At 35.8% G+C, this 27,007-nt stretch overlaps 2 protein-coding genes, 4 long non-coding RNA genes and 1 other non-coding gene across 9 annotated transcripts; 5 read left to right on the top strand and 2 right to left on the bottom strand.

The window, feature by feature from the left end:
* The first annotated feature begins 8,169 nt into the window (after positions 1-8,169).
* Trnas-gga (transfer RNA serine (anticodon GGA)) lies at positions 8,170-8,243 on the top strand. Its single transcript has one exon. It is a non-coding gene; the product is annotated as a tRNA-Ser (tRNA).
* Positions 8,244-8,533: 290 nt separating this feature from the next.
* LOC145230575 (uncharacterized) lies at positions 8,534-10,616 on the top strand. The gene is made up of 2 exons (XR_013860685.1): positions 8,534-9,776; positions 10,255-10,616. It is a non-coding gene; the product is annotated as an uncharacterized LOC145230575 (long non-coding RNA).
* Positions 10,617-10,780: 164 nt separating this feature from the next.
* Positions 10,781-11,713, bottom strand: LOC145230574 (uncharacterized). Its single transcript, XR_013860684.1, has 3 exons — positions 11,544-11,713; positions 11,036-11,139; positions 10,781-10,864 (listed from the first exon to the last, which is right to left on the bottom strand). It is a non-coding gene; the product is annotated as an uncharacterized LOC145230574 (long non-coding RNA).
* Positions 11,714-12,983: 1,270 nt separating this feature from the next.
* On the top strand, positions 12,984-15,707 carry LOC145229430 (uncharacterized). Its single transcript, XR_013860444.1, has 4 exons — positions 12,984-13,229; positions 13,778-13,877; positions 14,209-14,800; positions 15,284-15,707. It is a non-coding gene; the product is annotated as an uncharacterized LOC145229430 (long non-coding RNA).
* Positions 15,708-18,249: 2,542 nt separating this feature from the next.
* On the top strand, positions 18,250-20,724 carry LOC145229305 (demethylmenaquinone methyltransferase-like). Of its 3 annotated transcripts, XM_080094621.1 has the most exons (6): positions 18,250-18,368; positions 18,437-18,490; positions 19,055-19,291; positions 19,357-19,474; positions 19,547-19,661; positions 19,924-20,724. In XM_080094621.1, the coding sequence occupies exons 3-6, from the start codon at positions 19,078-19,080 to the stop codon at positions 20,131-20,133; spliced, it is 657 nt and encodes a 218-aa protein (XP_079950747.1). In that variant the 5' UTR covers positions 18,250-18,368; positions 18,437-18,490; positions 19,055-19,077; the 3' UTR covers positions 20,134-20,724. The 3 variants fall into 3 exon arrangements, with proteins under 3 accessions (XP_079950747.1, XP_079950748.1, XP_079950749.1); XM_080094622.1 differs by lacking the exon at positions 18,437-18,490; XM_080094623.1 differs by lacking the exons at positions 18,250-18,368; positions 18,437-18,490 and adding an exon at positions 18,566-18,669.
* Positions 20,725-22,004: 1,280 nt separating this feature from the next.
* On the top strand, positions 22,005-23,638 carry LOC145229306 (methyltransferase-like protein 27). Its single transcript, XM_080094624.1, has 4 exons — positions 22,005-22,811; positions 22,875-22,992; positions 23,060-23,174; positions 23,381-23,638. Exons 1-4 carry the CDS (start codon positions 22,598-22,600, stop codon positions 23,588-23,590), a joined length of 657 nt encoding a protein of 218 aa, XP_079950750.1. The 5' UTR covers positions 22,005-22,597; the 3' UTR covers positions 23,591-23,638.
* Positions 23,639-25,546: 1,908 nt separating this feature from the next.
* Positions 25,547-26,397, bottom strand: LOC145229307 (uncharacterized). Its single transcript, XR_013860413.1, has 2 exons — positions 26,083-26,397; positions 25,547-25,812 (listed from the first exon to the last, which is right to left on the bottom strand). It is a non-coding gene; the product is annotated as an uncharacterized LOC145229307 (long non-coding RNA).
* Positions 26,398-27,007: the final 610 nt, after the last annotated feature.

Raw genomic sequence — 27,007 nt, 5'->3', positions numbered from 1 at the left:
GGTTTTATAAAACGGTGTAGCTGTAGCGCGTTTAGCCATTTAAAAAAAAATGTAGCTGTAGCGCGTTTGGCCATTATTCAACAATTGGGCCTTTCTCTGTTCTGCGCTCCATAACGTTTTAACGTTACGCAGATATTTCCTGCTTGGTGATTGTTTTAGTGCAAATGTGCCGCTGTGTGTTCTTTTCACCAAGCGCATAGGAAATGGCAACCAACGTACTGAATTGTTTAAATCGAGTTTCTCAGGCACAAGGCAATACAAGCTGCAGAAACTATTAGTAACGTACTTCTTGTGAAGTACGAACAGGGTCCAATACAAATTGTTATCAACTAAACATATTTTAGATTTAATCAACTTTAGTTTAGTGGTCTACAAATATGTTTTCGATTCAGATCAAACGTTTTCTACACAAAACAACGCATGCATATTTTAGAAAAAGTTAAATTTCTACAAGACTACTTGTGTCTAAATGCTACCGACAAACAATTTCTTAGTCAACAAATTCTTAAACTTTAAAAATTCAGTAAAACGAAACCGCCTTGCGCCTACACAATACGACACGTTATCCTGACATTTCAATTCTAAACTTGTTTCTCCGTCTGCTTTCAGCAACTACAGGCGTTCTGCCACATCCTTGCTACACCCGCAAAGGGCGAGACGCTTTCTAAGCTTCGGTCAGTCGGTTAACTTCTCTCCAACCGGGTTTCTAACTGCTAATTGCCTCGTAATTGGCAACTGACAATTTAAATATTTTCCGTTGAAGAGAATCGCTCTGTTCAACTAATATATACCTGCGGGTTATAAGCGCAACTGAGACTATATCAGCTTACTTATTACGTACTGAATTACCTTGGAAGGTTATTTGTTGAATTTCATGTTTGCTTCAATGCAAATTTAAAGTTATTTAGCTGTTAAGATCTAAAAAGTTTCTTCAAAATTATAATGAACTGTTTTTATACATATACTAATGATTCACTTTAAATCGAAATGTGCGTCATTTGTTTAAACACCTAAACAATACAAATCACCTTCAAAAATACTGTTTCAGTCTTACACAACATATTGTTCGTTAAATATTAAATGCTAATAACCTCTTCTACTCTCAGCAATTGATATAGTCGGGTTATAGACAAAGTTTGCATGTTGTAGATAGAATATAAAGTTCACATAAAACCAACAAAACATGATGCCTAGAATAAAAATCCAATACGATCGACCAAGAAACTGCAGAAAAATGTTGACTGCATAAATCGGGCCCGCCAGACCGCTGAACATTAAAGATCAATTTTCGACTCTTCAGGCAATTACAAATTCGCAACTCTATAAAAACCTCACGATTTGAAGCAAGTCGAATTTCGTCGCACGAAACAATTAAAACTCGCCATTCGAATTTCGGGAGTGTCTCCTCGTTATGACGTCACAAACGCACTTTGAAGAGTCGCGATCACGATGTGATGATTGAGCAAAAATCCTGCCCAGCGTTTAATTGCTCTTCTCGCAGTTCGTGTGGCCTTATTCTTATGTTTACGTACGACTCTGGCACTGGGACGTCACAAACAACGGTTGTTTGTCATTGTGACGTCATCAAACACCCTTTGTGTCACCTAGAACGCTTCGATTGTTTAACAACCAACGCAACTGATTTAGTTGTTAACATTGCCAAAATGAATGAGATTTCGATTTGAATTAACCAAGTTTAAACTATTAAAGTCTAAAGTCGAGTTTCGTTTTGCGTGCGTCCGTTTAATCTGTGCACATTCGAATACTGAATGCAAAACATTTTAAACTAAAGAATACCAAAGTACAAAGTATCAGTTAACACAAAAAATGCGGAAAAGAACTTGGTCCGAGCGAACATTTTCACAGACTTGGTATTAAAATTGCATTGCGTGTACGCATGCTTGGCGATTTATGATTTTGTCGCGTAGAAATATGAACCTTTATGTTATCGATAAAATCTCTGAGGGTTTGGCTGTCCGCATTATTACCAGCGTAAAAGTGTTTAGCTGAACATCCTCTCAAGGTTCTTACTTGTGATTATTGACTACCCATTTTTTGTTTACGATTATATAAAATGAAAAATCTGCAAAAAACTTTTAAGAATGACAATGTTGTTAAAGAAGCGTCATTATGTTTTGTGGCATCACATAAGCTTAAGTTTTCTATCATACAGCCAACTGCTGTATCTTAAACCAACTATAAGTTTAATGATGAAAATAACGGTCCAAACAGTAACAATAAAACATGTCGCTTTTTACGTCTATTCGGACCGTTGTTTTCATCACTAAACTTATGAACAGATCCGTATATAGTGTTGTAAAACCTATCTATCTACCGCAACAAATTTCGCATATATTGACTTTTTACACACAAAAATAACAATCTCTGTACACCACTTTGTTGATACATTCCCTGACAAAAGAACTAAAACTATCATAAAATACACACACACGTGAACTTGGCAGAGGTCTCGCGTCTTTTGTCTACGGTTTTACGCCTTATAGGTCAGACACCCTTTTTCACAACGTTGTTTTGACACCGAGAGAAACACATGGCGCAAAAATTCCCAACTTACTATGAACTCCGCTATTTTTGTAGCCACTAGAAAAACAAAAATACGCGAGCATCGAAATTTAGCTGCTTTGAAACGTTTGATATTTGGCAATGGATGCTGGAGACTTTAGGACTCGAGAAATGAAACAATATTATAGTGAATATACTGATTATGTCATAATGGCAAATCTTAAAATCTAAAAAAGGGAATGACAACTTGTGGTGCTACAATGTTTCTTGCGTTTTACGGACACAACAAATCTTTATTCTTGAATGTTTGTGCAGCGCGTTCAACCCTGGTAACTGAAATCTTTTTTGTGCTCCATAACGTTGTAACGCTGCCCACATATTTCCGGTTTGGTGGTTACTCAAAAGTGCAATTAAGTCATTATGTTTTCTTTTACACAGTAAACCCGAAATCTATTCAATATATGTTAACCTGAAGACCAATAAACAACATCTCACGATTGACCCATAACAAAACTCGCCATGAAGTTCTTCGTTACGATGAACGGGTATTTTGTTTATCTTACACCAGTCGGACGAAAATTTTACTAAATACGCAACCTGGAGGACAGAACGTTTGTTCAGTATTTTCTAAAATCAGCACAGCCTGCTTAAACATGTGTCGACATTATTGCAACATGCCAAGCTAGCAGATTGATCAGCAAACCTGGTAACTCCAGAGTCGTCGCTTTATCGGTCAGCAAACTCGCTTCAATGAAACGTGGTGTAATCGAGGCACGGCAGTTTTGTTGCGAGAATAATAATCCCGTTGTAAGAAGCCGCTCTGAAAATGATCGATGCCTCTGGCTACTGTACCATTTTCATGCTCGCTAACTTTGAGTTAATCTTCTAATTCCACTCGTTTTTATATTAACTCGCATTACTGATATGTTAAGTGCACTATTTTAAAGGCGAGCGTGTTTAAATATAAACTGTTTTTTCTTACAATTTTTGAGATATTTATACCACCGACTTGTGATATTTATATCAACTTTTACCTCGGTTAACGCCAGTATTTTCTCAATAGATTCAAATTAGTTTTGCGTTACAACATTTTTTTGCACTAACTTGATATCAAGCAAAAAGTTGTCAATAATTGTTAAATTCGTTTTCTTGTGTAATTTCATTAATATCAGACTTAATTTGAAATCTGTGCAACCAACAATTTCAATGATGCGTTATCATTGGCAAAGGTGGTTAAACGGGTTAAGAAACTGGTATTTACGTAAAATGTGGGTCGAATTATGCGGCAAACCATCGCAAGAAACCACCAACCACTTTACGCTTTTCACCTCTCCAAGCTGAAATACCGCGAGCGGATTAAACGGGGAATTCCCTAATCCGATTCTCGTGTTTTGTGGTTTTTATGGAATTTTGACAATTTGTTCGGAATTTTCTCAAAATGCAAGTTAATTAAAGTGGCTTGTTTAGCAGTTGCACGCCCACAAGTATGCACTCGCATTAGGCATTGGAATAGCAGTTCAATAAACTAAGCAGCATTTGCAAACATAATAACTTTAGCAAAGCAATGCTATCAAACTACTATATTAAGTGAAATTTACAAGATATGCCATTATCCTGATTAAGGCGTCTGGTATTGGACATCGAAACGTCGATTGTTTATAATAAAACCGCTGGTAGAGCAATACTCGGTTATACTGCACTAAGCTGAGAATATCTGATACAGAACTTCGGATGTTCAATAAATGCTTGTTTCTTGATCTTAAAGCTAAATGACTGATTGTTGTTAGTCCCCTTCGGCACTCGCTTATGTACTAATCAAGCAGCTTGCTACAATGCAGTAAAAACGCTTTGCTGATTAATACGTCACAATGAGAAATAAATTAAAGACTTTCTCCTTGCCATAAAACTTCGCGCGCCATCAAACTGAAAGCTAGGGTTTATATCTACTCACTAGCTTGTTGCAGACAGTTATTTGGAACTTCCGCAAAACAACTGAACTGTTTGCAACGTTTGCATTCACGTGGTTGAAATAGAAAACCGTTGCGAAAATATTAACATGTTGTTAAAATTGTTACGCGAAATGAACTTGTTTAACCTTTGCAGTTGCTATAGAAACGGAAAGTATCATTCAGTTCATGTTCGAGTCAACTATGAATTGCAAACATAAAATGAATTGCAAACATTAAAACGACTTTTGCCAAAATAAATAGGAACTGTAAAAGTATCAAGTCAATAAATGTATAAGGCATTTAGATGGCTATACTAGCCAATACTGCCTCTCTCTCGTCACCAGCTGCACTGATGAGACCCTTTCGGTCGAAACGCATTTGCTAAAATTTATAGAATTTAACAAACATTTAATTCCTTGAACTTGAAATGTTGTCGGCTCCTGATATGTATTGGCTGAATGATGGCTTGGTCTTGACATCTGCTGTGATTTAAACAAGAAACAGAGAAGAAAAAATGCAACCTTGTCTGTTACTCGATCTCTGTTTCTTTGATTTCCGCCGCCCTTTGTCACGTAATAAGCCACACAGGCCTTCCGATTCGCGCCAATCATTACGTCACAAACAGCAGCAGATCGCGCGTTTGAGAATTCGAGAGAGACGGAAATAATCCACAACCAGGAGCTTACTACATTTGAACAGGTTACGGTCTGCGAGTATTCCTGTGTCTAGGATTAAATGCAATCATCCTGCGGCATTTCACATTTACGTTGATATTAAGAGCGTCACGTGACCGGTCCAAGTGATTTAACCAATTTTTTACATTTGTACGGAAATGTTTTTTCACTGTAGATAAAATTTAGTTTTCACTGCAGGTATTTTTTTTCTGTTTATTGTTCAAACGCTGTTATAGAAACAATCGAATATGAATCTTAAACAGGCATGTACCAACCGAAATAGGCGCCCAAAGTGTTTTTATTGTAGAAGCATAGGAAATTACCAATGCTAATTAATAATTGTTACAGTTGGCGTAAATTGATTCTCAAAACATTTATTCGATAAGTGCAAATAACCGATAACAGTGATAGGAAGTTAGCGCTGTTGTTTTTGCTTGTTGGTGGTGAAACGTCAAACTGTGACGTAATTATCAGCCGCTGATGAGATTCCTTTGATAAAAAATCAACCTAGGTGACAAATTTATGTTGTTGTTCGTAAGTTACAATTGTTAACTCCTTGATTTCAGAACAAACTGCATGAGACTATCGTTTTTATTTCTTAAAACAAACAAAAAACGACTGGTATTTTTATTTATTCTCGTAAAAAACACGACGACTTCTTTAGACAACATTATTTGACGTCCTAAATTTTATAAACCAACCAATTTAGCACTTGTGATGTCATAACTATCAATTAATGTGTGCTCAACCGATGTCTCTCAGTTTGTTTTTCAAATCGACGACGTCAATCAAGGTTATGACGTCATCTAATTCGACGTCATTTCTACGATTGAACTGTTCGAAAACATATTCCGTGCAAAAACCTGAAACGTAAATACATTGAATTTGGATTTTTCTCCACACGAAATTTGCAAAAAAAATCGTGAAGTTACAACAAATTGTTCTGCAGTAAAGCAACAGAACCTAATGTACAAAGTAGAGTTGTTTTGTTTGTCGGGGTAAATCAATTTAGGTTATTGACTGAAGTAATTACAAGCTAAGAAAAGTTATTGACCGAAGTAATACGCTGGGTCCATAGAAGACACATGTAAGCCGGCTAACTCGAGGTGGGATTCGAACCCACGGCAGCAGATTGTGCGATAAGCTACATTGAGACTGTGACGTTTCAATTGTACAGAACTCATTCAAGCGTGGAATAGAAAAACATGGCGCGATTGTTGTGAGTCAAACAAGCAAAACATTCTTTGTGTTCTAAATTTAATAAGCCCAAACAGTTAAACAGCTTGTATAGTAGATACGTTAATTTGTAGACGCTGTAGTCATCTACAGGGTTTTTTTTTTAAGGTTTGGTTTGGGTGACCGCTAAGTAGTTTTAAGAGACCGCAAGTGTTTCATTTAAATACCAAAAAATCCGAAGTCCAAATTTTGGGAAACCGCTGGAGAAATTCGAAAACGCCTTTAAAAAAACACTGGTCATCTAAGACGGCCACTGAGCATGACTATAAGAATGACTAAGCATGCCCGTCTGATTCGGTATGGCGCCTTCAATTGGCCTGGCGTCTTGTGTAGAAGATGTTAAGAATCTAAGCAAGTGTTACCATATAGATGACTACAACATGTGAATGTAACGTGATCGCTGGTCTGCATAGACGCTTCAGGACTGATCCCAGTTATAATTTATGTTCATCTTAACTCACATATTGTAAGGGGATTAATTCAGTACGAACCTTTCTTTTGATATCCTCTACCCCACCACCAATGGGCGTCCGTGTCTTTCACACAAATTATTGCAACACATATTAAGACTACTTTGTACATACCAAGTTTTGACTGCTATTCTTAACGTTAAATGGCAATATGGCTTCTATGTGAATATAAAACGTCGCTTCCTGTAATAAGAACCGTTTAACAGAGGAGCAATAGATATTAAATTCATTAAAAGTAGCTTGATCAAAAGCAACTGTTTTTATACTTGTATAGTTTGCATTACAATGAATTCACCACACAAAATCTTTTACAGTTTTTGTTTTTTGATTATTCTATTTTAACAAAATGTCAGTTTTTACAATGTCAACACTACTCAGCTCTTTCCAGACTAACAATTAACTTGAAATATTGCAGTACCCTTTTACACTATGAAAGTCACCACAAACACATAACTGTCATGCTCACTATGTTATACAATGTTAACTGCCAGTTCAGTAAGTAAACTTCCACACCATATGAAGTTGTCACCACATACACAAGCTTTTCACGCAAACCACTCAGCGTTCCAAACTTCCTTTCGTTTGCCACGAAACGCGAAATATTGCTGATGAAGCAATGGTCGGAAATATAAACGAATTGTCAGTTCCACTGAAAAGCACCGTTTCAAATCTTCAGACATATCTGCACACACAGCATATTACATAACTTTGTGTTTTTAATTTATGTCATTACCCTGATGAAGGTGTCTCGTATGGGACGTCGAAAGGTCGGCATATTATAATCAAGACAGCTGGAAGAGCTAAAAATTTGTTGATACAGCATATTAGTTGTCTTTTTTACCGAAACGCACGACAGTCGAGTATGTAGACTTCGTTACCGAACGTAGTAAGTAACGATTATGATGTAGCAGATTAAACGACAATTGTGATTTCTGATTGTAGGGGAACTTTGGGTGATCATTGTGTGTTTGTCACAATTTTAATAAATCTAAACAATATTATACTTATTATACTGTTTCATTTTGATAATTTCTGAGTTTTCAAACCACTATTCAACAAATTGTATTAACCAATGCAAAAATGAAAGATCAGCTTTTCACAAATTAAGATGAACATAAATTCATAGCTGGGATCAGCCCTGAAGCGTCGATGCAGACCAGCGATCACGACGCTTCAGGGCTGATCCCAGCTATGAATTTATGTTCATCTTAACTGATACTGGTCAATCTGGCGATCCCCTTCTACGAAGCTGGCATGTGCAGCATACGAGGCAGGCAACGGTGCTTGTGATTCGACTTTCGGCGGATTCTCCACTGAGCCTGCGTAGCTCAGTTGGTAGAGCGCGAGTCCCGGAAAGACTCCTGTCGTGGGTTCGAATCCCACCGCAGGCTAGATTTTTCTAGCCTACGCCTTGCCATATGGTGGTGAATGCTTGGTGACCGGCTGATTCGGTATGACGCCTTTAATGGGCCTGGCGTACTGTGCTTTTCACAAATTCTGCCGAAAAGTCTTGACCTTCAGAAATGGGGTGATGTGTTTGGTAATGACGTAACTTGGTTTTATGACGACACTTGGTTGATTAAAGTGGTCATTTTTTTCTTGTCTCCCGAAAGTCCCTTACAGCATATCTGCAAGAATAGACAACGTTTAGAAGTTTAAGTAAGATAGGTTATAGAAGTGCTTACAATTTTGTTGTATTTTGGTTTCTCCACGCCAAGCATCAGTTGTATCAATGCAGATGAGCATCACACAAGCCACCAATGCCAACAAAACTACTTTGTTCATCTTGTGCTTGTTTCTGTAACAAATCCACAACATGCTTTTAACCTATCTAATGATGTCACAACAGACGTGAAAGCAAATTCCTGTAACATTTCCTACACAGAAAGTTTTAATATAAATTGCCAAAATGGTTTTATACCAAGAGAAGCTAGAAAGGTCTGTAAAACCAAAAGGTGCTGCTGATACAACCGACATTTGAACCCTATGTTATGGGTTCAAATACCACCGCGACCACTTGTGTAACTTGGGGCTTTCGATCGCGTTATTTAAGCCACAAAAACGACTTGCCCCAAATTTACAGAAAAACTGTCGCAACATGTGGAAAAATACATTCGTTTTAGCGAAAACCAGGAAATATTTTCGACAGTTTGGTCATTTTGACCAGATGGTGGCGCCAGAAGGATTCCTTACTAAACATTTTCATGTCATATAAACAAGATTGTTCCACTCTTGGGCCAAACATACGCTTTTTAGTCAAGCTGTAAAGTGCGTGGAAAATGAAAAGGACATTTTTAAGCTTTAGTTACAGGGGTTAAATTTTGTGTCAGATTCAGAATAAAGGTTTAGTTAAAGAAAACATTTAGTCTCAAAAATTATTCACGTTTAGCATTTTTAAAATAACGCAAATGTTTTTAGTCCAAACAAATCGATCTTCAGCATAAGTGTTTTAGCTTGCTTTAGACCAGTGGTTCCCAATCTGTGGGCCATGGCCCAGTACTAGGCCACCAAGACATTTTCAACGGGCCACAGAGCCATTTGAACAGATTCTACTGTTTTGTTATACTGTAGATATTATGCGCTTTGTTTTGAAAAACATAATATATGCAAAGAATTCCGAATCTTGCAGTCAAATTTCAGGAGCATGTATCTCATTAAAAAGAAATTGCTAGAAACCATTTCGCCTGTTTTCGAGTTAAATTTTCAAAATTGTTTGTGCCCAAATTTACAGCATGTGGTGAGCCACGAACCGCTATTAAATAGTCTATTGGGCCACAGACCAAAAAAGTTTGGGAACCCCTGGTTTAGACAAAATCACAAGATGAACAAAGTAGTGTTGTTGGCATTGGTGGCTTGTGTGATGCTGGTTTGCATCGATACAACTCTTGCAAGATCTCCACCAGGCGACATGGTTCTGAGAAACGGTAAGTTTTGGGTTAATTAAAAAAATGTATAGGGCGCCTGACCTTTCACCTATAAAATAAACAAGTGATTGAGATTCGAACTTAAGAGCGTCCTGGGTTCAAACCCCGTGTTAAGCTTAAGTAACAAATGCTGATGCCGGCTGATTCGCTATTACGCCTTTACTAGTCCCACTGGCTTGTTATAACTTATATATGAGTATGCATTGATCGCTGGTCTGCATAAACGTTTCTGTGCTGATCACAGTTTGAATGTATGTATACCGCAATAAATGTTGGTTAGAAATCTTTCATAAAGGTTAACAAAAATACTAACTTGATTAATTTGCATTAAAACTTTCATACAGGTTTAAGTTGGAACAAGTATTGTTATGAATTTAGTAAAACGTTGGTTGCGAGACAAAAATGAAGAAGTTTTTTTTTGAAATCTACTAAGCTCAATTAATACTCGCATTTATTCAATATTTTTTGTATATTCCAGAGTTCGAGCAATGGAAAGACTGAATTTTTCGACTTGTTTCCATTGGGTAAAAACAGAATGGAAGGCAAACGATAGTTAAGACAATCAGCAAGTTGGTGAGTATGCGAAGATTATAAAAAATTTAAAATGAAAAGTGTGCTCCAATCGGTTCAGTAACATTAGTGAAACAATAACCAATGTAAATAATTATCAAAAAAATGTAGGTCTTTTTTTGTTTATAAAAAATATTTTATTTAGGAATTTACCCGTTTTCTTTTCCTTTTCAGACAGAAATTAGAAAAGAAATCTCTATTGGGATTTGTCGTCAACTGTGCTTTTAATGTCGCATCAATAAACAAAATAAATGGTACATTAAAATTGTGTTCTATGGGTACAAGAGTTTATTTCCTACTAGCAAATCTGAGGACCGTAGATTGCAGTTCATAAAAAAACATCATTGAAGTTTGTACAAATAGACTTTAAACTCTAATATAAAAACTAGTAGTGACTAAAATAACTTTCGTCGTCTAACAAACAACAAACATGGTTAAATAAATGTTTCTGTTTATTAAGATGACACTTGAGCAAAGTTGATGAAAATGTTAGTTGGAAGTCTTCTTTACAATGCCATCTAAAAATAAACAAAAACAATTAAACAACAAAATTGTATCAGCTCAAACACAACAAAACAATTTATTTTTAATAATACTTTAATTCAAATACAATTACCAATTCGTGACAAAAAAATACAAAATATTGCTACGTTAAATCGACATTTTGTGTTTATATGATTGGCAGTTACCATATTATTTCATAATTCTTATTTTTTCTTTTCCAAATCGTCCCAGCTCCAACCTAGTTTGTCAGCGTCGAAGTTTTCCAATTCATCTCTCATTCTTGTAATAGCTGTAATACAATTTTGAACAGAAATTCATATGATATAAGCTATTGCTGTCAGGCATAATGTCAAGTTTATAGAGCTCTCCTGGCAAATATGTAGCAATTCTTATTAACTAATAACTTACCTATAACCTATATTTCAAAATAACACAATGAAAACATGCTTGTAAAGGAGTATACGTATATCAATGAACAATCCATTCAAATAAACACGTTTCAAAATTTTAGTTTGCAATCAGTCCGCTATTTTTTAAGTAAAAGTCACATTTCATTTTAAATCGTTGTTTACAAATATTTCTAAATCAATTTTATCTAATTTCAATGTGAAATGTACAGGAACGTTACGTTCTTGCGTTATTTTAGAGCGAAAATAGTCGTTGTTTTGTTTACTATTAAACAGAGCAACGTACCGTTTTTAACTTCGTCGTATCTGCGAGTTCTCCGTCTTCTACGCCAAAAAGCAGCAGTTGTATCAATGCACATGAGCATCACACAAGCCACCAATGCCATCAAAACTACTTTGTTCATATTTATAGTCTACTGTTTCTGTAACAAAACCAAATGCTTATACTTTGCATTATTTACCATTCGCAAAAAAGTTAAAAATCATTTTTTTCTTTACCAAATTTTGAACAATTTTACAAAGAGACAACTTAACCAATAGGATTACAGTTTAAATTTATCGTTGCCCTAAAGAAGTTTTCGAAATTTTTCGTGTCATATCTATCCTCTTGTCAACTATGCAAGTAAAACCAATATCGATTTCACTTTATTTAAATTCTAGGAATGTTTTGGGTAAACATCCGGTGTTGTGCACGTATTTTTGTAAATCCATTTCCCACAAATCAATCAGAAATTAATTCATAACAAACGGGTTTCCATATTTGATTTATCTACTTTTTACTCGCGAATAACAAAAAGTATGTCACCGATATCCGGTAATCATGCTGGCTCCAACAGAAATATTATTTACATAAAATAATATCGCGAATATATGTCATGTTGTTCGTTTGTCTCAGCAAACCACGGAAAACGGATTCGTCAGTTTTGTAATTTTTCGCCCAGAATTGCGTGCCAGAAAATTTTATTCAAAACATTTCCATGTTTTACAAAACTTGCTGATTCGGTCCGAACACAAATATAATTTAGTAACGGAGTTATGAGCATGTGACGAGTGCAGAGACATGGTGGAAATTATTAATCTAATTTTTAAATTGACTCTAAGCTACCAAAGGACGCTTCAGGGCTGATCCCAGGATGAATGTATTCATCTTAACTTAAGTTACAAAAGCGTTTTGATACCTGACAGAACATGGATCTATTTGAGTTTAAATACTACAAACGAAACGTTTATAATTTTATTGGTGTTTATAAATTGGCACTTTTGCTTCTTTTTAGCCAGTAATTTTACCATTATTGATTTTAGTTTCTCAAGATTTAATATTTAACATCACGTCTGTTTGAGTCTAAAAACTTAATGTGTTTTGTCTCAAGAAAGTTCAACGTGAAAACCATTATATCGGTCGCTATGTTTTATTTGTTACACGAAAACAAATGCATTTCGCTTTTATAAGCATTTTCAGTGTTTGTAAACAGTATAAACAACGGGATACAACCAATAAATAAAAGCAAAAAATACATCCTCGCAGCTGCTTTACTTGAAAGGAGATTTCATTAATAAGAAAAAATAATTCTTACTGTTTTGTCATAGTACGCCAGTCCTATTAAAAACGTTGTACCGAATCAGTTGGTCTCCCAAGCATAGGCCTGTCGTACTAAGATTTATCGATATGTATGTCGTAATCGCTGGTCTGCATCTACGCTTAGGGGATGATCCCAGTATGAATAAATTCATCTACTGTTTTGTCTATATGATTTATTGAATAACACAAATAGGCGGTTTTGCTCTCAGCTAGTACAATTAAGTATTTTAACTGCTTTAGACAAAATCTCAAAATGAACAAAGTAGTGTTGTTGGCATTGATGGCATATGCCACATATGTGTGATGCTCATGTGCATTGAAACAACTCTGTCTGTATTCGCTCCTTGGCATCATCGGTATAAACTCCAACTTGGTGACAGCAAACTAAGAATGGTGAGACACATATTGTTGTTTCAGACCAAAAATCCAGTTATGAGTTTTTGAGACGTTCTGATTCTTATATTATATTTTTAAATTATATCGCTCGGTAAATAGAAACATAGCAACAAAATTGCATTAACACAATTACCAAGTCGAAAATTGTCGCCCAAAGTTGTTATAATGTACAAAATTCTAAATGGCACAGTTGATGGATAGTAACTGAACGCGCTGCAGCTATATTGTTATTACAAAGACTTATGTGACTGGGGTTCACAAGAAAAGTGAGGTTGGTGCATTGTGGGTAAACACGACTCGGGGACATTGGTGAGACAAGTTAGGGTGACTTATACTAACCAACCGTATAAGGGAAGAATTGAACACAGAAAAAACTCGTTTAGTAAGTCAATTCTAGAAGTCAAGTAATTCAATTTTTTGGTCACATTACATTTTCACTGTTAAACATTTCCACGAAACAGCAACGACCCAAAAAAACATGGGTTATCAAATCAGGTGTCTAGGAACATTCGCACGTTTAATAATTATTCAAAATTATCTTGCAGATTTTGCACGAATGAAAGACTTGGCCGACTTCTACGATTTTCTTCAATTAAAGCAGAACAAAATGGATAAAGAAAAGTAAATTTGCACCTCAGTGAATTGGTAAGCGAAAAATAGTAAATTTGAAGATATACAAAAACCTTTACGCCCAATGTCTTGTTACCCGCTGCATTGATATGAATCTGTAGGACGAAACAGTGTGTGCTGTCTATGACTAAAATTTTACTTAATAGCTCCCTATTTATAAATGCAAAAAAATGTTTAAAACAGCATCTTTTGAGTCAGTGACTTAATAAACAAATCCAGTTAATATCAACCTTGCAAAAATATCACTAGTTGATCGAAAAGACAGATTTTGACAAAAATATTCTGCAAATGTTTTGAAAAATCATTTTCGGATTTTGAAAATAACACAAGGTTGTTTTTGTTGCAGGCAGATATCGGACTAAGAATCATCCACCAAGTTTTCTTGACAAATTTACTTTTTTGTTGCCCCGATAAAGAGAAATATTCCAAAAAGTTTGTTTTCCAAATCAGCAACCCACTGCTTAAATCAAATAAATAAAAGGTTGTCTCATATCACAAACTACATTAAAGTAGCACTTCCAAAACAAACAGTCAGGTCATAGCATTAAAATGCTCATTAAATGATTTTTATAACTCCAAATAATGCCACAGTTAAGTGTGGTTGCAAACATGCTTATGTTTATGATTTTAGAAGATGCATTTTTGTTTCAAATTTAAACAGAAATGCTTTATTATAAGATTCTTTTTGAATGGGGAACTAAAGATGTCAAATATATGAGGAAAATTAAATATTCAAAAGTTTTATATGAACTGATTTTGTTCTTTGGAAACCTGTTTTAGATTTTAAGTTTGACTTGAGTGTTTTATTTGCCTTAGACAATCTTACAAGATGAACAAAGTAGTCTTGTTGCCATTGGTGGCTTATGTGATGGTCATGTGCATTGACACAACTCTTTCGTGTCCTCCGCCACCACCAGGCGACATGAAACTCAGAAATGGTGAGATGTAGATTAATGATTAACAAATCTGACTAGGATTTATACTCGGAGGGTCCTGGGTTCGAACCCCGTGACAAACTTATCAATGTTGTAACTACAATGTTAAATGCGTCGATAAGATAAATGTTATGTGATAACAGACTGTAGAATTCAGCCTGTGTAGTAAGGTGGTGACCAACGGATCTGTCTTCACTTATCACTGACGCACGTTGATTTTGATTCATTCATACTAATTGTAGTGGTTTGCAAAAAACCTATACGAAGGTCCTTATTTTGGAATAAAACTTACTATTCTTTTTGTATATGCAATGATTGCCTGACACAAAATGAAAAAGCTGTTTTTTAAATCCACTAAGTTTTATGAATGTAAGTTATTTAAGGTTTATTGCAAAATTGACTTATTTAGTTCAATGGATATTTGCTAAATTAAGTTCGATGCATACTTAAAACCTTATTTTGCATGTTTTTTATTATATTTTACAGAGTTTCGGGAATTCAGGGATATGGCCAACATGTTCAAAATATTTCAAGGTGTTTATCGGCATCAAACACAAGATGAAAGCTTCCTGAGACGATCAGAGAATTGGTAAGAGTAAAAATCAAAACTTTAATAAAAAACTTTGATCAAGCTTTTTGGTCGAGCTACTAACACAGGAACTCACACCAGACGTTTAGGAATTCCCGATAAGTGGCGCAACGGAGCATAGGCATTTGGCAATAATTGTTAAGTCAGCAATTCCTATCGGAAATTCCTAAACGTCTAGTCTGAATTCCTGTGTCAGTAGCTCGCCCAAATTTTACAACCACCTCATTAAAGTAGTAATCAAATGTGAATAATTCCTTGCCAAAATAGTTTGTATAGAAAAAAAAAACATTTTTTAACACAAATATATAGAATGTTTTTCATGCTCAGTTTACGATTTTTGAAATAAACCTTTCTTTTTTATTTAAAGAAAATTCAAGAAAGGAAACAGCTATCTGGATTTGTTATTATCAGTGTCTTTGACGGCGCATTAATAAATTGAAGTTAAACGCATAAAAAATTGTGTTCTGTCGGTATAAATAGTTTCTCAGTTTACTAACAAAGTCACTAATCGAGAGTTTCTAAAAAAAATTACATTAGAAACTAAATTTGAGGGCTGCTTTTATTGAATTTTTAATGATGATACCTTACCCCAACCCTCATAGCCGTAACCGTCAGATACCATTTTTAATAGACCCTATGCGCCACCTATCAAAATTTAATTAAGTATGCGGCTGGCGAACGTGAGTTATGGTGTTAGTAGATTTTTCGAACACATTACGTTACGCTGCAGTCATTATCTTTTTTATTTCGGGACTGCACAGAAGATATTTATTTCAAATTACAGTATACGCCAGGCGTATTGAAGGCGTCATACTGAATCAACAGGTCCCCAAGCATTCCTATATGACAAGGCACAGAAAAATCTAGCCCGCGGTGGGATTCGAACCCACGACAGGAGTCTTTACGGGTCCCGAGATTTTTGTAGTTTGTGCCTTATGGGAATGCTTGGAATATCGGCTTGATTCGGTATAACGTCTTCAATGGGCCTGGCGTACTGTGATTTATATATGAGTGTGCCATGATCGCTGGTCTGCAAGGACGCTTCAGGGCTGATTCCAGTTATGAAATGTGTGTTCATCTAAGTTATTTCCAATAATTTTTTATGCAATACAAGCGGTATGAGGCGGGACTAGAATGTATAAACAATTATTGCGCGAAACCTAATTTGAGTTTTTGATCTTATTAGGAGTCATGGTTTAGTGAAGCCCAGCAGCGCCACCAAATGGCCACATTAGACCCTGCACCTACAGAGTAGCAAAACACAAACAAATCGCTCTCAAGTTTCTGTTTATTTGAGCGATACAAACGCAGCTTTAATAAAAACTTTCCTTCAAGTCTTCATACAGGTTGCATCTAAAAATACAAAACTGTTTAAAACAAGAAAATATTCTGATATATTAATGGCCAGGTAAAAAATACAAATGTTTGTTGGTAAAACTACTTGTAATGTTTGGATTTATTTAAAAGTCGCCTTTTTTAGCAAAAAGATCCAACCCAATACTTTGGAGTATTTCCCAAAATTCCCAAATACTGGTTTGTATCTTTTTGCTCAGAATATTTAGAACCGTGCGTTGTGTACTTAAGTCACCACTTTGTATCTTCCATATCGCTACGCAACATGTCAGCCTCGTATTTTGCCAAAACATCCTCCAATTGTGAGATAACTGAAAAAGAAGAAGAAGAAGAAGAAGAAGAAGAACTTTAAAACTTTATTTTTAATACAAACTTGCCGGTAAAGGAAGTACATTGTGTAATGTATGAAGTCTAACTTGAATGTAGAAAGGTTATTGCATCAGCATTTACGTTTATTATTTTGCTGTGATTGGTTTGGTGAAGATGTTTAGGGCTGAACCCAGTATGAACTTATGTTCATTTTTGCGGTATCAGAAGCGACTGAGGAAAAAAAGTAAAAACAACGAGTTACTTACAACTTTCTTGTACGTCTGCTTCTCCACGTTGCGCAAGAGTTGTATCACTGCACATGAGAATCATACAAGCCACTAATGCCAACAACACTACTTTGTTCATCTTGCGGATTTATAAACACCACTAAATTAAAACACACATGTTGTTGAATATAGTATTGTAACAACACTAACAAGGCATATTTGATAAACTTCTCTTTTTTTATACGACGTTTCGACGTTTCATTCTGGGCGTCTTCATCAGGGTAATGACAGCTACCCAACACAATTATTGTCATAGAATTAGCACTACATCTTCGTCTTCGAATCGTTTTGCAAACATCTGTCGGAAACGAACTGTCAACTTCATTTCCTTCTCAAGTTTCTTGTGAAAAATGAGTCCAAACGAATGGATTCCGATTGCTGGGGCATGTAAGATGTCTGTGTTAAACGTATCAAGTAACTGCTGGTTTAGAGTGTAACATTATAGGCAACGATGAGATTTGAATCAATAACCCTTGGAGTTTTAAGCGGTCGTGCGGTGACCAACTTTACCTTTTTGTCAACTTTACCAACATTAACGCAAGTTTAATCCAAACTTTGAAACATAAACAAGTTTTGTCACAGACATTCTAAAATTTCAGCCCATTAGGTGTCATTTCGAAATTGTATTTTCTGAATGTAATGAATATTTTCTTCGTAACCTATTTTAAATTAACAAAAAGAGACAATAAAGTACATATATATATTTGTGTTGAAAGATGTAAAACAATTTCCAGAAAATCAATTTTTTGTAACTTCACTTGAACATCACGCACTTACCTTTTTAGTCTGATTAAAATAAAATAAATACGTCATTGTCCATCTGAACAGCTCGAAATAAGAGTCCTTAACCGGCGTAAGTGGACCGTGACGGAAAGCGTCAGTGCATGACCGACGTAAAGACCGCATTGCGAACCGTTACATCACTGTTATGACGTGGTCTACAAATGTTCGTCGAGATAGCGCTTGAAGCATAAATGTTGCAGCGACGTTCGTAGCAAATGGAATTTGTACAGTAACGGACAAATTTTTAAAGGTAATTTTCTTATAGTGGGTGAAACTTGAGCGTTTAAAACTGCAAACACTCTATTGTTTGGTTTCTAGGTCGGCAAACATTTCTTAATCAGCTCGACTTACCTACATCAAGCAGCGTACGCGGTCAGTAAATAGCTTGAGTCGAAACGGCAATGTATGTAGTTCCAGTTTAGATAGTGTTTTAGTAGTGTCGTGGCTAGGGTTGTTCAGGAAAGGGGGCCATGTTTTGTGATTTTGCAAGCCAACGCAGCTGTATGTAATTTGAATAACTGCTACTTGGCACTTTTTGTTTCTAAATTTAGGTAATGTATATGTTTTTAATATTCATTACAAGCGACCACGTCTCGTATTTTTGACTAGCGGTTACCAAATTATGGTTTACAAAGTATAAGGCATACTGTAGCACAGGCGTTGTTATAACAGGGTTTTCATAGCAATGTTTGCACCCGTCCTTGGTACTGAAGTTGATTGTGAAGTAATTATGTTCACAATCGCTTTGTGCATCACAATGGAGAACAATTTGTCTATTTTAGGGAATTAGAACTAGTCATTGTTATGGACAGAAGCATGTATTTGATTTCATTTACATGCAAACAGTACTAGAGTGTTTTATTTTATTCGCTGGTAGTATGTTGTATACGTTGTGACCGCCAAAGATATGTTAACTGACTCCACTTGCTGTTTCAGATGCGAATAGTCGGCTTTGCAATATGAGTGGAACCCGGAGTGACATTATAAAAGTCATTGATGGAGTTGTACATGCTGAAAGTGGAGAAAAATCACAGAAATGTTACGACAATTGGACGAAAAATTACGATGTGAACCTAACGAATATTGGATATTTCCTCCCCAAGAGAGCGGTAGAGAGCTTCACAAATTACACAAAACAAGTCAATATCGAAAAAGTTTTAGATGTTGGAGCTGGTATAGAGACGGAACATGTGAAATATGTGTTTTTTGTTGAACTTATGCCTTGTTCTTTTTCCAAGGTACCGGATTTGTGGGGCAATATCTGCGCAAAGACGCGAAATACGAAGGTGTAATTGACATTTTGGATGCCAACATGGAAATGTTACACCTTGCAAGCAAAAAAGATCTGAATTTCAGGTTGAAAACAAACACAACAAAAATATTCAATGTCAACCAGTAGTTTTGACTTGTAATTTTATTTATATTTAGAAACATTATACGTCACTGGATCGAAGGGGAATTACCGGTTCGTGATGAAAGCTATGACGTCATGATGTGTGTCGGATCCTTCATTCCTAACCACGTGCCTGTGACGTCACTTCCGGTATGACATTTTCCAAAATTGTTGCAACCAACGGTAAAATTTATCTGAAATGTTTTTAAAAAAAACAAATAAACAGTCTGTAAACCACCGCTCTGAAAAATATGAACGCAAACCAAATAGTCTTTATGTGGTAAAATGTTCTACATCACATAAGGGGCATTTGTTTTTGCTGATTGGATGGATTTTTTGCCTGATTGGTAGGGGCAAAAGTTTTGGACAACACTGATTTAAATCAAACTCTTGTGTGTATGTTATATGTCAGGGAATATTCAAGTGTGTACGAAAGGGAGGTCTCCTAATATTCACAACACGAGTTGAGACCACAGAGAGTTACAAACAAGAGTTCGACGAATTACTCGCAAGCATGGAACGCGATAGCGCCATCAAGCGCTTAGAAATGAAGGAAGTCGTTCACTTCGAAAACGTGGAGAAGAAAATTAATTCCGCTATTTACGTTTACCAGAAACTCTAACTGTCAAATTTTGCTAACTATACGAATCTGCAAGTATTTATGATTTATTTTAATACAGTGGTTCCCAAACTTTTTCATATTTTTTGCAAAACGGTCCCTTCGCCATAATTTCGAGGGCTCGCGGTCCTTAAGCCTAAATGTGTATTTCATACAAACGAAAGTTGATTGCAGGATTTTAGCTAGTTATGCAAAATTGCGCATAACAATCATCCAAAGACAGCATGTGACATCACAAACAGGACAAAAAACATTACGATTGTGCGCGAACAATTGTATTTTTTGATAGTTGTCATTCAATAAAGGCAATTGTTTAGTAATGGAGACAGTCGATTCTCAATTCTACTTTGATTTAATCTTATTTAGTGGCACAAACTGACGCCAAATAAGATTATAGAATTACTTCAACCGCTTCGCGGTCCCCCTAAAATTGCCTCACGGACCCCTAAAGGACCGCAGACCCCAGTTTGGGAACCACTGTTTTAATAGCAGCATATTCCATATCGAAAATATTTAATGATTTAATACTTTTTTGCAGTGGTTTCATTTATTAGAAACTTTCTTTTATGTCAAAATAAATCCATGACTTGCTAATGCTTATAGTTACGTAACAAATATGGTGGACTACTAACGTAAGAACTCACAGTAGCCAGGTTTGCTAATTTCCAGTAGGTGGCGCACGAAAATATTTTAAATGCAATTTGTGTAAAAAATGGTCACGGTCAGAGCTATTAGAGGTTTCATCATAACAATAAAATCAACTCAAAATCCCAGTTCTTCATGTTAAAATTAGTTCCCAACCCTACCCCAGTTTCACTGAAATTTTTTAATACCTGCGCTCTTTACGCCATCTACCGGAAATTGGCAAACCTGGCTACTGTGAGTTCTTACGTTGGCAGCTCTGCCAACAAGTATAACCTTAACCGGCGCACGTTGACCGTGAAAGAAAGCATCGATGCACGACCGAGTAACGATTACAGTGCGAAACATTGAGGTTGTTTAACTAGTCTTTGAGATAGCGCTTGAACCATGAATATTGCAGCGACGTTCGTAGTAACTGGAATTTGTGTTGTAACTGACAAATGGAATATATTGAAGCAAAACTTTATAAGCCAAGCATTTGGAACTGCAGCCACTCTTTGTTTGGTTTCAAGTTCGGCAAACACTACTTGTCATGTCAGCGTATCTGCAGATAAGGCAATGTGGCCTTTACCAGTCAGTCAACAGTCAAGTTAAACTTTAATGTATTTGGACTTCAGTTCGTGACGAGAGATAAGTCGTATTAGCTAGTGTAGACATCCAACGGCACTCCAGTTTGTTGGTAGTAACAGGCTTAAAAGTACATGCCTCACCGTTTATTAGCTTTGTGCTTTTAAATTTATTTAGTATTGTGAAGATTCATTTGGTGACAAGGGTTGTATAGGGAATGTGATCATATATTGCTGGTTTTGCAGATAGATACAGTTGTATGTGATTTGAAATGCTCCCGATTGGTTTTAAATTTGACGATTTCAGTCAATCGTTGATAGAATGCTTCCAAAATGCAGTGTTTCATACCGGAACGGAACGGAACGTTATACCGGAACGAAATAAATATTTTTTGGCTCAAATACCGGAACGAAATACCGAAATAAAAAATATTCAAAATACCGGAACGGAACGAAATACCGTTAAATTTTATTCCGGTATTTCGTTCTGGACATTTGACATGATACAATTGCTCAAACATTTTGCGCCGTTAGGCTATAATAAAAATTGAAGCTCCTACAATTTACATCAGTTTGACCATCATTGACAAATGTTATGTGACGTAACAACTATCGACAGTAATTATTGTGTGTTGCAACTTTCTTCCTTTTTTCGCTTAAAAGTTGCAAAGACCACAAAGAAATGTTCGTTTGTTAAGACCGAAATACCGAAAAATACCGTTATAAATTTATTTCGGTCAGACCGGAACGAAATGAAAATATCGGTCCAGAACGAAATACCGAAATAAATAATTTGCTCAGAACGAATAACGTTATTTGGTTTCGTTCCGTTCCGGTATGAAACACTGCCAAAATGTATCCCAAGAGATCGCATCATGCCACTGTGGGAAGTATGGGATGCACAGTATAAGACACATATGGCAGCAATGTCGTTGGTACATCAGAGTGCTTTATAACAATTGTTTGAAGACGTGTTTGTTGAAATAGAAAGAGTTCATTGTGAAGATAATACGTTTACAATCGCTTTATGCAGAACAGTAGAGAACAATTTACCCAATTTTGAAAGTTAGAACTAGTCATTGTTGTGAACAAAGAAAGTTTGTAATTAATCGCGTGACCTTGCAAGCAGTAAAATGGCTTTTCAATGAAAATAGAAACGGTTATTCACTAACAGTTTGTTGTATCCGATGTATCCATTACCGACAATCACGATTTATCTGATTGCATTGTTTTGAAAAGCGAAAGGTCAGGTTTGTAATATGAGCGGAACTCAGAGTGACATCATAAACGTGGTCAGTGGAGTTGCACATGCTGAAAATAGAGAAACAACACAAAAATCTTACGACGATTGGACGAAAAATTACGATGAGGATCTTGGGAATGTTGGATATTTTGTCCCCAAGAGAGCGGTAGAGAGCTTCGTGAAATACACGAAACACGTGAAGGTCGAAAAAGTTTTAGATGTTGGAGCTGGTAGAGACGGAATTTTGTGATACAAAGTGTTTTCTATTAAGTTTCATGCTTTATTCTTTCAAGGTACCGGATTTGTGGGACAGTATCTGCGCACCGACGCGAAATACGAAGGTGTAATTGACATTTTGGATGCCAACATAGAAATGTTATACCTTGCAAGTAAAAAAGATCTGAATTTCAGGTTAAAACCCCAAATACTGCACATCATTGTAATTTTAACTTTAACTTTTTTTATTTTTTCCGTTTAGAAATATAATACGTCACTGGGTTGAAGGGAAATTACCGGTCCATGATGAAAGCTATGACGTCATGATGTGTGTTGGATCATTCGCTCCAAACCACGTGCCTGTTACGTCACTTCCGGTATGACACCAACTTTATTCGCGAAAGCAGAGGAGACGTTCGTTTTTTTGTTTCGTAACAATGAAAAGACAAACCAATCAATCCAAATTAGGCTTTGTGACGTTTCAACAACTTACTTGTATTTTTTTTCTTGACTTTTTGGTCGTTTTATCATTCAAGGATTTTTGGCCTTCTATCATAGACTGCATCTATTTCTTCTATTGCAGGGAATATTTAAGTGTGTACGAAAGGGAGGTCTCCTAATATTCACAACACGAGTACAGAGTCCTAGGAGTTACAAACAAGAGTTCGACGAATTACTCGCAAGGATGGAACTCGATGCTGCCATCAAGAGGTTGGACACGTACGAAGTCGTTCATTTCGAAAACGCGGAGAAAAAAATTAATTCCGCTATTTATGTTTACCAGAAACTCTGATCGTCAGTTATTTTGTTATAGTGAATAAACAAACTATTCAAATTTTAAGATATTTGTGATTTATTTTGATATCAGCAAATTTTAGTTTAGGCACTCCCAGCATTTAGTGCTTAACAACACAAACTAAATGTTGTTTTAGTTACACATAAAAAGTTTCATTTCGTTTTCATTTGATTTAACTTTGAATAAATTAAGTAGCATAATAAAAAGTTTCGCCTGTTTTCACATAAGCATAATAAGAGAAGAATTCGATAGTATTTATTTCTTTTTTTTATTCGATATTCCAGAAAGTTAATCAACAAACAAATTTAAAACCTCCGAAATAAAGATAGATTTAACAATTTCAAACTGCTGCGTTTGGTTTCACTTAGACTTGTGTCATATATTCACAATAAACAAAAATACACTATAAACAACGAGCATGTTTATCAAATAATAAATAAATATTACCCTAGTTATTTTTGCAAAACTATTCTTAATATTACACAACAATAAATAAAGCAAATCACTATGGAACATTTAAACTGGTAAAAATTGACAATTACTTTTATAAAAGGAAAGCGATTTGAGCACATTGTGTTAAACCAGGGATATTTAACCGGTTTTCCATGAAACACTAGTCAAACTGATTAACTTATTGCTCCCTTTAAAATTCGAAACAAATTTCATTCTCCCGCAATAGATTGCATAATAAATTTTAAACCATACAATACCATTTTGTATTGGGTGTTTTATTAAGTTCAGAGGTTATATTACCAAAGCTAAAGTGTCAATTTACAAACAACATGTAAATATTAAACTAAATTCCTCCCCTCAAGTTCTAAAATTCCTCTCCGGTTAGGAACCATTGACTTAAGCGAAGTCTTGTGTAATAAGTGGAAGGTTCTCGCTCAAAACAGCTTGGGAACTTAAGCTGCAACCCTTGCACTGTAGCAACACGTTCAAGCGACATGAAAAATGTCTTTCGTGGAAAACGGAAATGATTGGATTCTTGGATTTTCGCTTCGTTGCGATTTCGCAGAAGCGGTTTGAAAGTAACTTGGAGCAACTCTTTGTTCTTGTTTCCCGAAAACAAGTGTGATTTATTTTTTTCTTCCAAGAAAAACAACAACAAGCTGATCGACAGATTTATCCGGGATGGGAGTTGGTTCAGTGATAAATCTTCTAGAAAAGATAACTCACATCAAGAGCGAAGGCTTCTTCCTTCAAAATATTTTCCTGCCAAATCAACAAGTGGCAGCTGAAATGTAAATGCGTAAGGTTTTAGACTGCAGTGATTCTTAATCTGTGCGTACACCGTGAGAGATTTGCAGGGATGCCGTGAAATAATCCCTTTGGTGCAAAATTGACGAAATCGAAGCGTTTAAAAACTAATTCCTTTCTTATTTGCCACAAAAAGCACTCTGACTACCACAACAGTTTAAAAGAAGTTTCCTTGAGCCACTTCTTTTTTATGTTGGTCAGCAAAGTGTGCCGCACAAAATTAGTTAATGCACCGCTTGCTCATAAAGTTTGAGAACCACTGTTTTCAGCAATAAGCCTGGCGTACTGTGATTTAAATATGAGTGTGTCGTGTTCGCTGGTCTGCATGAACACTTCAGGGCTGATCTTGGCATAAATGTGTGTTCATCATAGTTATTTCGAGTTATTTTTTTTCATGCAATACAAGCGGTATTAAGCGGGACTAGAATGTGCCAACAATTATTGCGCGAAACCTAATTTGAGTTTTTGACCTTATTAGGAGTCGTTATGGTAAAGTGAAGGCCAGCAGCGCCACCAAATGGCCACATTAGTCCCTGCACCTACAGAGTAGCAAAACACAAACAAATCGCTCTCAAGTTTCTGTTTATTTGAGCGATACAAACGCAGCTTTAATAAAAACTTTCCTTCAAGTCTTCATACAGGTTGCATCTAAAAATACAAAACTGTTTAAAACAAGAAAATATTCTGATATATTAATGGCCAGGTAAAAAATACAAATGTTTGTTGGTAAAACTACTTGTAATGTTTGGATTTATTTAAAAGTCGCCTTTTTTAGCAAAAAGATCCAACCCAATACTTTGGAGTATTTCCCAAAATTCCCAAATACTGGTTTGTATCTTTTTGCTCAGAATATTTAGAACCGTGCGTTGTGTACTTAAGTCACCACTTTGCATCTTCCATATCGCTACGCAACATGTCAGCCTCGTATTTTGCCAAAACATCCTCCAATTGTGAGATAACTGAAAAAGAAGAAGAAGAAGAAGAAGAAGAAGAAGAAGAACTTTGAAACTTTATTTTTAATACAAACTTGCCGGTAAAGGAAGTACATTGTGTAATGTATGAAGTCTAACTAGAATGTAGAAAGGTTATTGCATCAGCATTTACGTTTATTATTTTGCTGTGATTGGTTTGGTGAAGATGTTTAGGGCTGAACCCAGTATGAACTTATGTTCATTTTTGCGGTATCAGAAGCGACTGAGGAAAAAAAGTAAAAACAACGAGTTACTTACAACTTTCTTGTACGTCTGCTTCTCCACGTTGCGCAAGAGTTGTATCACTGCACATGAGAATCACACAAGCCACTAATGCCAACAACACTACTTTGTTCATCTTGCGGATTTATAAACACCACTAAATTAAAACACACATGTTGTTGAATATAGTATATTGTAACAACACTAACAAGGCATATTTGATAAACTTCTCTTTTTTTATACGACGTTTCGACGTTTCATTCTGGGCGTCTTCATCAGGGTAATGACAGCTACCCAACACAATTATTGTCATAGAATTAGCACTACATCTTCGTCTTCGAATCGTTTTGCAAACATCTGTCGGAAACGAACTGTCAACTTCATTTCCTTCTCAAGTTTCTTGTGAAAAATGAGTCCAAACGAATGGATTCCGATTGCTGGGGCATGTAAGATGTCTGTGTTAAACGTATCAAGTAACTGCTGGTTTAGAGTGTAACATTATAGGCAACGATGAGATTTGAATCAATAACCCTTGGAGTTTTAAGCGGTCGTGCTGGGACCAACTTTACCTTTTTGTCAACTTTACCAACATTAACGCAAGTTTAATCCAAACTTTGAAACATAAACAAGTTTTGTCACAGACATTCTAAAATTTCAGCCCATTAGGTGTCATTTCGAAATTGTATTTTCTGAATGTAATGAATATTTTCTTCGTAACTTATTTTAAATTAACAAAAAGAGACAATAAAGTACATATATATATATTTGTGTTGAAAGATGTAAAACAATTTCCAGAAAATCAATTTTTTGTAACTTCACTTGAACATCACGCACTTACCTTTTTAGTCTGATTAAAATAAAATAAATACGTCATTGTCCATCTGAACAGCTCGAAATAAGAGTCCTTAACCGGCGTAAGTGGACCGTGACGGAAAGCGTCAATGCATGACCGACGTAAAGA

Source organism: Phallusia mammillata, chromosome 5 (assembly GCF_965637545.1).
Source record: "Phallusia mammillata chromosome 5, kaPhaMamm4.hap1.1, whole genome shotgun sequence".
Taxonomy (NCBI): Eukaryota; Metazoa; Chordata; class Ascidiacea; order Phlebobranchia; family Ascidiidae; genus Phallusia; species Phallusia mammillata.
Note: the sequence above shows the minus strand (reverse complement) of the source record. Positions and strands in the feature narration are given on the sequence as shown.

Excerpts from the sequence above, each read along its gene's own strand:
- LOC145229306 (XM_080094624.1), top strand. The coding sequence starts at position 22,598 with ATGAGCGGAACTCAGAGTGACATCATAAACGTGGTCAGTGGAGTTGCA. Across the intron at positions 22,812-22,874 it reads AGTTTTAGATGTTGGAGCTG|GTACCGGATTTGTGGGACAG; the intron begins GTAGAGACGGAA and ends TATTCTTTCAAG. Across the intron at positions 23,175-23,380 it reads TGCCTGTTACGTCACTTCCG|GGAATATTTAAGTGTGTACG; the intron begins GTATGACACCAA and ends CTTCTATTGCAG.
- LOC145229305 (XM_080094622.1), top strand. The coding sequence starts at position 19,078 with ATGAGTGGAACCCGGAGTGACATTATAAAAGTCATTGATGGAGTTGTA. Across the intron at positions 19,292-19,356 it reads AGTTTTAGATGTTGGAGCTG|GTACCGGATTTGTGGGGCAA; the intron begins GTATAGAGACGG and ends TCTTTTTCCAAG. Across the intron at positions 19,475-19,546 it reads AAAAAAGATCTGAATTTCAG|AAACATTATACGTCACTGGA; the intron begins GTTGAAAACAAA and ends ATTTATATTTAG.